The sequence below is a fragment of the Talpa europaea genome, assembly GCF_964194135.1.
Source record: "Talpa europaea genome assembly, chromosome: 3".
NCBI lineage: Eukaryota > Metazoa > Chordata > Mammalia > Eulipotyphla > Talpidae > Talpa > Talpa europaea.
In genome coordinates this window covers 56,326,467-56,338,486 of record NC_140069.1, presented here as the reverse complement: position 1 = coordinate 56,338,486, position 12,020 = coordinate 56,326,467, and the positions used below count along the sequence as shown (strand labels likewise).

Here is a 12,020-nt window from a genome sequence, read left to right as displayed (position 1 = left end):
ATCTTCCATCAGAGCTCGACTTTTTTGTGGCATTTTGATTAGTTGAGAAACCCAAGATTCCTTAACCACTCTGTTTCTGTTTCTTCATTTATAAAATGGAGACACTAAAAGCCACCATACAAAGTTATTGGGGTAATTTGATAAGACAATGTAAGAAAGCAGGCAGCTTCATGCCATTCATCTAGTAGAAACTCAAATGACTTTTAGTTATTTTTTTTTTAGCATTTTACTCCCCTTTCTAACTTTATGATTTCCCTGGATCCCTGGGAAATGCCATCCCTCAAGGGAATCTGGCCAGGGTCATTCTAACAACACCTTAATATGCTCCTAAATTTAGGGGACCAATTTTACGGAAGCCCTTTCAGTATTCAGAGGAGTAACAATGTACGTGGACACCCCTGTGTTCATACCCTGCAGTGTTCTTAATTCTCTCAGATATTTCCAGTCCTTAGGGAACATTGCAGGAGGATTATGGGTTGAGCAATTTCCCTGCCCAAACAAGTGCAGATCTAGGAATAAGAACTTACCAATGTCAGGAAGCAGAGACAATCTGAGATATTTTGCAGTCTCTCTGGGGTTCAGGACAGTGTTAGAGATAGAGACATGCTCTAGACTGTTCCCAGTATGGCTTCAGGCTCCCACTGGCTTTAGCTTTTGCTCAGGAAGGAGCCAGTGGGAAGGTCTCCTGCAAAGCAACCAGCGCTTATTTCATGCAGGGGAGAAGGGAGTTACTGGAGTCTGGGCACAGAGCAGAATCTACAGGTGGACAGTCCAGTTTTCTGACCTGCTGAGCACTTCTATTCCACAGAACCCCCAGGAGAAAAGGCCAATTTCAATAACACCCTTCTACTTTAACAGCTCGAAGTGTTAGATGGATGGGTACAGATGTTTGCCCTAAATATCAGGCCAGTATTTAGGTTCAGCTTTTCCATATTTCAAATATCAGTTTCTACTGGGAAGCATTTTGCCAAATCCAGACTATAGGAATTTCTTCAAAGGAAATGATTCTTATTTAAATTTGGTGAGACCCAATCCAATGCCTGAAAATATGCATGGTTTTCTGAAGTGCTAGCATAGTCTGAAGAATTTCAATACTTATTATCTTATCCCTTTCATCTTTAAATGGTGCCAGCACATCATAAGTTAAAAACAATACTATAGAACAAAGTTGTATTTATTATATAGTGTGTTACAATATGGCATATAATATATAGCCTACTATAATACTTAAATGTTCTATTATTATATTTTACTTCAGTATTTTAAAAATCACATTTATATTTCATCATGCTTAACTGTGGTGTGTATGTATAATTGATGATGCTGTACTGAGATATAACTTATCTGCACTGAGCCTGCAGCATGAAGAAGTGTGGTAATGGATGCCTTTACGCAGATGTACTTGAAGTAAACTTTGAAGGGTCCACTCAGCAGCCAAGTAGACAATGGTTATCACCTATTCATGGTTTATCCACAGAATTGTCTGAAAATAATTTTCATTTGGGGGTGATTTCTGCTCTGCTTGACTAATTTCTACCACCATCATTATATGGTTAGAAGACACAGACTTGTTAGGGCATTAGCCCTCAATCCAGACACAGATGGAAAATGACTACAAAAATACCTCACATTAAGTAGTTCTCAGGCCCCAGCCTTCAATTCTATTGACTAGAATTGATGGAATTTACCTTGTGCCCACTGCACTCTGGGAGCAAACAGCCTATTCAAAGAGAAAGGAAACACCATTCCTTTTTCTTAGTGTTCTTCCCTTCCTATTGGGAGGCAAAATATAAATGATCAAATCAGAAAAAAATCTAAGTCAGCAAATCATAAAGCACTAATGGGGTGAGGAAGGAGAACCAGAGTGGGAGGATGTCCTTGGGGCAGATTGAGGAAGAGGCTGCCACTTGGTGTAGGTCTGGGAAGATGGGGGGAACTGGGACAGTTCCCCAGGGCAGGGAGAACTCTGGAGGGAGAACAGAGCGAAGTGAAGCTGCAGGTGAAGCATGATGGGAGTTTGGAAGGTCTGCATCCAACTCTTTTCATCAGCAGTGATAATTAGAAGAAGATTGTATGTGCAAATTTGGGCCATGGCCAAATAATAAGCAATTTGTTCATACACTTCAGTTTTAAGGGTTACAGATTCAATCCCTTTTCCCAAGCAATAAACTAACATTTTATGGAACTGAGCCACAGACACAAAATTGAATCCCTCTCTAAACACCATGATCACCAGCAACACTTCCAATTTGTCACTACTCAATGGTGTATTAAATAGTCAGCCGCCTATTTTAAAGTTTTAGTACTATTTTGATTTTTTTTTTTTTTTTTTAGATTTTCCTGCATGGAAATAATTTAAACAGCCTGCACCAGCTAATACACCCTGAATTTTTGCCCTCTGAATTTGGAGGCACCCTTCCTCCTTATGACATGGGAACATGGGCCCGGACATTACTTGGTCCTGACTACAGCGATGAAAATGACTATACTCACACTTCCTATAATGCGATGCATGTGAAACATACGTCCTCCAATCTGGAAAGAGAGTGTTCGCCCAAGCCGATGAAGAGGTAAGGCCTGGGTTATCAGAGCCTCCTGTCAGAGGTCAAGAGGCTTTTTTGATTTAGGCCAATTGTAGGTTAAGTAGTTGAAGATCTTTAGGGGCACAAGACTCAAATAAAATAAATTGCAATACATTCTCAGCTGATTTCATAAAAATTGAAAGTAAATGGGGTTTGGCTGGCCCAAAGCATAGTTGTTACTTTTGTATCTAAGGGACAGTTAAGGTTAGGACCCCACTCATGTTATGATTGCAGTCCTTGTCTCTTGGGAGTCTGTTAATACAGACAGAATAAATGTGGGCCTTTGGGATACACTAGATGGAAAAACAACATGCTAGAAAACATTCCAACCGTCCGTCTTTGGAACTATTTATTGAGTATTTACTTGACCACAGGCACTGATTAGGCACTGGGAGTACAAATGTGAATAAGACATCAAAAGAACAGAGAAATAAATGTGCCTTGGGAAAACCTGCCAAGTAAGACTCCTATTTGTGAAGTGGGTGACATTCATGCTGGGCTCTGGAGGATGAAAATCAGCAACCAAGGCTTAAGGAAAGTGAAAAGATGTTTCAGGCAGAGGGGACAGACACATATAGAGGCATTAAAGGTATGGGATGTTCTGCTGTAGCAAGAAAGGTTGGGAGATGAGAGTGGACATGGAATAAAATTCCAAAAATTTCTGAATTTAGGTGGTGAAGGACATTACATACTGTATTCTGGGGAGGCTATGGGAGAGGGTTTTTAAAACCTGACATACAAATAATCTGCGAGTGTTTTCTCATTGCAAAAATTAAAGCCTTATTTTTAAGTCTGAAATCCCTTCATCTACTATTTCTGGCATGGAAATTCCCAATCCCATTCCCTTTTCAAGGCAACCGCTATAATCAGACTTGGGGGACCCTTCCGTTCTGCTTTACATGTGTTAAATGCATCTATACACACACATAAAAAATACCTAATGCCATGCAGTAGTTTGCTAGATCTGCTGTAGCTATGTACCACAGACTGGATGTCTTAAACAATGGAAATTCGTTTTCTAGAAGTTCTGGTTCTAGAAGTCTGAGATCAAGGTTCTGGCAGGAATGGTGTCTTGTGAGGCCTCTCAACTTGAAGATGGCTATTCTCTCCCAGAATCTTCATGTGGTCTTCCGTCCATATGTGTCTTTATCCTAATCTCGTCTTTTATGAGGACACTCATAGTGGAATAGGGCCTACTTTTATCACTTAATGTTCCCTTAATTACTGTTCAAAAATCTTACCTCCAATATGGTCACATTCTGAGGGACTGGGGATTAGAGTTTCAGCACATGAATTTGGGGAGCCGTAGTATTCCAAAACATGAATATATCACAGTTGAGTCATTTCCCTATTGATGAGCATTTAGGTTACATTCTAAACAGGGCTCAATGATATCTTTCACATATTCACTTCATTCCCAAAAGGAATTCCTCTGGATGGACTGAGAGCACTATATCTGCTATGTCATAGCTGTGTGCATATTTAATTTTATTCCACACTTCCTAGGGGCTCAGTTAATGACCATATTAATTGATAGTCATGCCAGCAACAGGTGGGAATCTCCTTCCCAAGACCCTTGAAAAGTTCTTGACATTATTAGACTTTACTTTTAATCATAACCCTGAAGGTGGGACAATTCTATGCCATGTTTGTTTTCATTTGTATTTCCTCACCAGACATAGTTGAGCTGAGAAATGGCAGGATAAGCTTTGGTTTTTACAAGAACCAAGGTATTAGCTTGGGTATGGAGACTAAAGGCCATTAGAAAACTGATGCACAGCTCAGGTGGGGCGATTAGAGCCAGGCTTGTCCTGAACGCATGGAGTCAGCGTGAATTCTGGACTTGTTTGGGACAGAGGTGGGCCACTGGTGCATTCTCCTCTGACTAAATGGGCTCGCAGTGATAGCCTGAACCAAGACAGAGTGTCTAGAAAGAGGACATTTCCTGCTTAACTGGGAATATTATACCCAAATTTCTGGGAGGCCTCTCTGCTGGGACTGGAGGTTTTTGGAAATTTGTTTACTCCCCAGCTGAAGAGTTGACATTCTCTGAGAAGTGTTGGTCCTGTTGACCAAGCACTTGACTTTGTGTTTTTGGAGGGTAGGGCCTGACCTGTCTGGTATGGATGAGATTATCCCACCTGAGTCCTGTCCTACTCTCCGTCCAAAGACAACATAATAATCACATTAAGTAACAACTCACACCACGGACACCAGTCTCGAGCCCACCCTTATTCACTCTTTCACTCCTTATCACAACTATTTGAGAAAGTTATTATTATTTGCATTTTACAAGTCAGTAAATTGAAAAGCAGAGAGGTTAAGACACTGTCCAAGTCTAACAACTAGTAAGTGGCCCAACTGGGATTCCAACCTAGACAGGCTGGCTCTAGGTCCCTGTCCTCTGTAAGAGTCTCTAATTCTAGAGACTTTTGGATAAGATAGTTATAGCCTCAGTATATAACTGAATTTCCCAAATCAAGTGGCATGAAATAGGAATTTGTCACTTTCCCCAGATGATCAGTTGCAAAGTTACATCTATCTTGGATAATCAGACATATCCTATCTTCAAGTTCTGCCTCTGAATTCATGTTGGAGGATCAGAGGAAGTGACACCCTCTATTTTGGGGTGGTAAATTTGAAAGGTAAAGACTTTGTCTAACTTTTGTTCACTTTACATTTCCCGCACCAAGAAGCCAATTCAATGACCAGCTCACCTTGGCCATACAGCAGACACCATATTCATGCTCACCATATATGAGGAAATTAATATGGGATAGAAATTACTACCTCCTTGGTATATTTGCCCAATTGCTTCAGCCAAATCATTAGCTCCCATAGGGTAAGAGCTCATTTGCCCTGGCTTTCCCATAGTTCTCATAGATCCTGCCTTCTAGAATCGTATTGCCTAGTAGGGAAGATAAGACATGCCCACAAATAACTACCGTGCAGCACAGAATGGGAGGTACTATAACAGGAGTTAGGAACCTGTCCCATGTTGCTACAAATTGCATGAGTTTATCTTTTTTGATTGCTGAGTAATATTCCATTGGAAGGGAACATGCTCAGCAAAATAAGCCAGAAAGAAAAAGAAAAATACCAGATAGTCTCACTCATAGCAGGAATTTAGAAAGCCTAAATATGGGACCAGGAAAAAACCTAATTGTAATAAAGTGAAAATCAAAATCAACGAACAACTATAAACCAGAGACATACTACAGGGGAGAGGAGGGAGTAGGATTTAAAAAAGGGGGTGGGAATTGTATGGGGACTATAACCAAGATGAAAATGCATACATTGTACAAAAATGAAAAATGATGTAAAAAATGTACAAAATTGAAAAAAAAAAAAATCTGTTCCAGAGTTCTGAGGAAGCACTCACCAACTTCTACCAGGAAGACTCAGGATGTCATGGAGGAAGGCATAGCTCATTTGGTTTTGGATATTAGCAAGATAACAGAGTCAAAATCCAAGAGACACTGGAGAAGTTTACAATTACACGCACATTACATTTCCCTACCAGGACCACCAGGGTCCTGCCCTCCCCTGTTGCCCATGGTTGCAGTGACTTTGAGTCTTTTTGTGGGGCAGCAGCTGGATGGGTAACGAGACCAGTACCAGCAGCATCACAGCCAGCAGAAGCCCCCTGTTATTGGACTGTACCTGCCGTCAGGCGATTCACTTATGGAGGTCGGTGATGACTGAGGAAATTGTGGGTACGAAACAGCCACCATATCTTTGACTCCTGGGAATGCATAGGAATGTGGAAAAGTTGAAAAAAGAATTGGAGGAGATTAAGATCTCTTCCAGTTCCCTACCCAATGTGATGGTCTGTTCTCCAGCACAGGCTGGAGCCAGCTACGGTTTGCACATCCAGAGACAGGCAGATGGCTTCTGGGGCAGTGTGTTCCCTGGGGCATGGCTTTGGGAGGTAGCTCCTATGCTGAGCCAGGTGAACTGGGTCTATCCTCTGGGACAGCGCTGTCACCTCCAGTGGGTAGACACTGCCAGAGCTCCCAAGAAGCTGCAGATCCATTTGGAGTGGAGCTGCTTTTGTGGACTGTCCGTGGGACTTGATCACCTTTTATAATGTAGCTTCTGAGCACAAATGATCTCCAAGTTCCCAGGGCCTCAGAAGAATGCATTTGGCACACAAATAGAGAAAAATCCAAGATGCATCAAATTGTCAGTGAATGAATGATTCTAATAAGCTCCCCATCCCCTGACAGATAATTTTGCTTCAACTCTTAAAAATTAAGTTTATATGAAAATTTCTCTACGCTGATTATTTCAGTATTGATCTGATCTTTCATATAATGATGCTTTTGTGGGCTTTGCAGTGTGTGGCATTCCCTGCTCTGATACTAGATAACACTGAATTTTGTATTTTTAAGTACCTATTTCTGATTTTTATTTTAATTTTTAGAGTGTTTACTGCTCCCAGGCTATGGGCTGCCAGTTTCTGTTCCTAAGACAATGAGTGACTGGAGTTCATTTCCTTCTCTCTAACTTACTACTGGAATATGTTAGAAAGTAGGTAACTAAACAATTAAAATGCCCAACAAATAACAGTAAAAAGACTTTGTATTTGTTATGATTATTTTGGTGGGGAAAACTTCAACTGAACTGCTTTAGACAATACATTTATCATTTCACATAGTGAGAAGCAAAAGTAAAATAGCTTCAGGAATGTACTGTGATATGGTGGCAACAAGAACACAGGTTGTACCACTGTACCCCTGCATACTACATGATTGAAGGTTTCTCAGGCCCAGTCACCCTTGATTCACCGGGGGAGGATGACACCTATTCTGAATGAGGAGGGAATGGCCTGGGATTGGGAACTCACAACCCTGTTTCAGGTTTAGGAATGCTGGTGTGAAATTTTTACCTCATTAAATTTGTGCTTGGTTTTGAGCTCAGCATGTAGGTTTGGGACATCTCTTTCAATCATCAGGCATTGTTGATTTACTGTTTTTGGATTCCAGCTTTTTTCATGACAAAATTATTAAAATGTCTATATTATTTAAAAGGTGCACAGACACACAAAGAAACACACCATGTTAAAGTTACTATTTGTGGATTATTCATCTTTTTGGAGAGGTTATAACTACAAAGACAGGTCTGTGTTACATATGCATACATCTACACCAGTACTTGTTCCTATATGCACACTACACATTGTAGATACAGTTACCCTTTGAACAACATGGAATTTAAGTGCATGGGTCCACTTAGACACAAATTTCTTTCACCTCTGGATTCTGCATTTGTGTATTCAGCTGTAGGTTGGTTGGGTCCATGGGTGTGGAAGCCTCATATATGGAGGACTGACTGTCAGTTACATGTGGTTTTGTGACTGAGCAGGGATCCATTCTCCTAATCCCTGAGTGACTCAAGGTCAAGTATGTATTTACATATAAATGTATGCATATATTGTCTATGTATAAATAAGTATATATTACACACATATGTGTACATATATGTACATATTGAAATATGTACATAAATGCACACATATAAGATTATTTTTAAGATTACTGGTTATAAACTTGACATAAATTTTTCCTAAGACCTTGCTTCCAAGTCAGGAGCTGGAGCCTTTCCTGGAACTGGAGCTGTCTCAGTGCCTCTTGAGCAGAGGTAGGGTGGTTGGAAGAGCACTGCTTAGCTTGTAGTCAGAAGGTAATAATATATGACCAGCAATCCTGCAGCCTGGGAGAGCACAAATTGCTTTCAGATGCATTATTTCATTACCATTGATGTCTCCTAATCTTAGTTGGCCTTGACAGTGGCTATTGACAATGGAACTAATGATCTCCAAAAAAAATAAAAAGCATCTTTTCTGATGTTTCAAGTTAAAAATAAAAGAAAGTGAAAAAGCCAGGCTTTTTGTTGTCTGGGAAGCCTCACCATGACAGGCAAAGGTGCACCTGATTTGAAACCTGGGGCAGTAGTCACTCGAGGGGAGGGCCAGGAGGCAATCCCTGGACTAGGCAGGATTGTTTCAGAAAGGGGAACGAGTGGTGTTCTGAAAATGAAGAGCAGACCAGGTCAGAGCTGTATGTCTTCTCTCTACTGGATGGGTGCCAGGCTCTGTCAGGGTGACCAGGGAGAGAAAGCCATCTGTTCATTGATCATGAGTAGGTTCCTCATGGCTGTAACAGTGCAGAGAGCTTCTGTTTGCGGGATAATATGTCCCACAAAAACTGCATATAAAATGCAAAAATTGTATATAAAATTGTATGTAAGGCACATTTTATCTCATTATCAGGGGCTTAGTTGATCTGAGAGTCAGAGAAGGTCCTTAGAGGTCAACTAGGGATCATCAGACCTTCTACCACCAAGAATCTCTTCCGTTGTTCCTGACCTGGTTTTTAGATATTGACTACTGAGGACAATCTATTTATTAAGTAATCAAAAATTCTTGCTGCCATGATATAATCTTTTGTTTTACAGAATTATCCTAAGAGCTTCAATTTTAATAGTTATTTCATATTTAATAAATTTTAGTCTTATAGATTCTAAGTTTAGTCTTATAGATTCTAAGTCTTATAGATTCTAATTTTAGTCTTATAGATTCTAAGATTCTTAAAGTCTTATAGACTTTAAGTTTATGAAATATTAACAATAATATAAAAAATATCTGCCCATCTCCTTGCCCAGTTTGGCAAGTGAATAGCTGACCAAGCTTAGTTTTGTAACTTTGAGTTTGGGGATTTTGGTACCACCATGATGCTAGCTTCTACCAAAATCCTGGTATCTTTCATGTGGCAGATAGTTCATGTACATTTTTTTACTTGTTAGTCTAGAGATATAAGTACATGGTACAAGGGTTTGCCCTTTTTTTTAATTGGCACTAAGATTTAAAAAAATATTTTTATTAATTTAATTATTGTAATCAAGGTCCTAAGAAGTCCTGCAGGCAAAATAGCTGCATCTTCAAAACTATTTTAGCATAGGGCTCTATCTGGGCTGTATAGCTGTTATACTCTCACAGTACAATTGTTTCTCAAAGACTAGAACAGGGAAAACACTACTCAGGGTTTGAAACAGAAGTCAGAAAGCTGATTTAAGCTCATGGAAACCCAACTGTTTTGAACCTTGTCTGAAAATTTTTATCTCACTATTACATGGTCCTCTCACAGTGTGCTTGACACATGTTCGTTTTTATCTGGGCTCAACATGGTACCCCTACTATACAAGGAAAGGATTTTTTTTAAAGATACTATCTGATATTTCTGTCTTATTCAGCTCATTAATTTCCCAAATAAACATAAGCAAGATGTGGTGTTCTTGAAGTCAAAGAAATGAATGAGGCACCCGATTGCTACGCAATTGAATTTGTAATGCAAGACATCAGGTTCATCTGGTACTACCAGGGTTGCTCAGAAATTCTAGAAGCTACCCTCGACCTCATCACCCCAACCAGTCTTCAGGCACTTCCAGTAGTGGCCAGAATGCCTGAGGTTAGTTTTTGACTTATCTTGACCATAGACAAAGTTTTGTTAAATTGTATTCAATAAAACCTGTTTTTATTTATTGATTAAATCCTTAGCCTGTATCAGGGCTCTAGAAAATTACTTCCAGAGGAAGGGGTCTTATAAAAGCTTGATCTGCACCATCATTTGCACCAGTAAAATATGCCCCTGACTTTCAGAGAAACTATTAGGTCTACCCTAATAGACTAGGCAATTGGAGGGGTCAGTGCTTTGGAGTATTGGCCAGCTTGTACCCCGGTAGGACAATTTGGATAATTTTGAATAACACTTTCACTCGATATCCCCTAAGATCCTTCCTAGATCCTACATGAAGTAAGACAATGTCACAAAGACAGTGCAACCCACTTGGGGCGTGGTGAGGGAAGAGAGAGAAGGTGAGGAAACACAGGGCTTGAGTTCAGATTTCTGCATTAGAAGGAAATTTTATGCCTTGTTGCTCATTTTTGACTCCTGCTTAGGTGGTTAAAGTCACTTCAACTGTTTTCAGCTGTCAGTACAGGTGACCTTGACCTTGGTGATCTTTCACCATGTAGTCCCCATCTGGTAGGGTGAATGTATGCGTTTGCTGAGTACCTATTCATTTCCAGCAGAAGTAATATGCTGTCATGAAATGTGATCTACAGGAAGAGAAGGAGGGGTGACGAGCCCCTCATTGTCTTCTAGGCAGTCAAGGCAAAAAGGATCCATTTTACGGTGTGGCCCACAAACAGATATTTCATGTAGATGTCATGTTCAAGCAGCTTACATAATGCATCATTTCTTAATGAATGACCCATCATCTCTGCTGCCCTTTGAGTTGTCTCACTGTGGGTTTCTAGCTCAAAGAGGATTGAACTTAGTTTTGGGTGTCACCCTTACTCAGGCAGCTAAGTGATGTCGTCTCTTCTAGAAGCAAAGATTCCCTTGGGTCAACCATAAAAGCCCAGTGTTTTATGTCTGCTATTGGCTGATGAAGCGTTTCATGGATACTGACAGGAATTTGCTAACATTTCTTAAAGAACAAAGAAAAACAGCTGCATTGCCTCATTGTTACATGTGTATCCAGCTGAGACGGATACCCCACCTGTATACAGTTTTCTTTTCTGTGGCAGAAATGAAGGGGCCATTGTCTTACGAGTACAACCTACATGGCTATGTAACATTAACGTGAAAGAAAATCTATACCATGAATCTGGTCAATAAGGAAATGAATGGGGCTAGCTAAAATGTGGTATACAGGAACATGTTTTCTCTCTTTTTAAAGGAATGACTTGAAAAAAATGTGAGATAAAGAATTCTAAGCTCCTATCAAAGCACTGAAGGAGGGTGAAATTCCACATGAACATATGTGGAGGAACTGACTGGATAGTTTCAAATGCAGACTGTTTGATTCCTCACCGTGTATTTTCTGAAAAATATTCCTGTTTACTGAAGCACTGTGGTCAGATGTAATTACTTAGAAAGGCAGAAGTAGTCTAGGCAAGAAAAATGAAGAACATTTATTTCTTGTGAATATGTTACTGTTGGTAAACAAACATTTTGCTGAAGTCCAATAAAGCTGACGCTGTTTGAAGCCAAAATCTAGTCAAGCAATGAATCTCTCTTACAAGCTTTAAAGGTCTTACAATCATACAGATGAAAACAAATAATTGACATAATACATGGTAAAAGTCTCTTTGGAGTGTCATTCTTAAAAAGTGTGCTGTTTGTATACAGAATTACAGTTCCCTCTTGGTTTTAGGCAAACTTTGCTGTAGATAACATTTGTGCTTCAAGTATCCTAAGTGTGGGGTTTGACTTTTAATGTCAGGGTCATCAGTGAGTGTTGTTGAGATTCCAGTATTGCCCTGGGAACTCCTTCAGGGCTCCATTTTGCACGCAGCTGTTTGTATTTCTGTTGTGGTGGTGATTAGCTCCAGGGAGCCCTGCTGCACTTTGCACTACTACTCTTGCAGAT

General features: G+C 40.1%; 1 protein-coding gene across 1 annotated transcript in view; it reads left to right on the top strand.

Annotated features, from left to right (window-relative positions):
- Positions 1–12,020, top strand: part of CLVS1 (clavesin 1) — a gene marked incomplete at both ends in the record, with an annotated part of 161,152 nt that overhangs the window by 137,222 nt on the left and 11,910 nt on the right. The window contains one exon of the mRNA XM_084230148.1: positions 2,335–2,570. Coding sequence (XP_084086274.1) covers positions 2,335–2,570 — 236 coding nt within the window. The remainder of the gene's footprint in view (positions 1–2,334; positions 2,571–12,020) is intronic.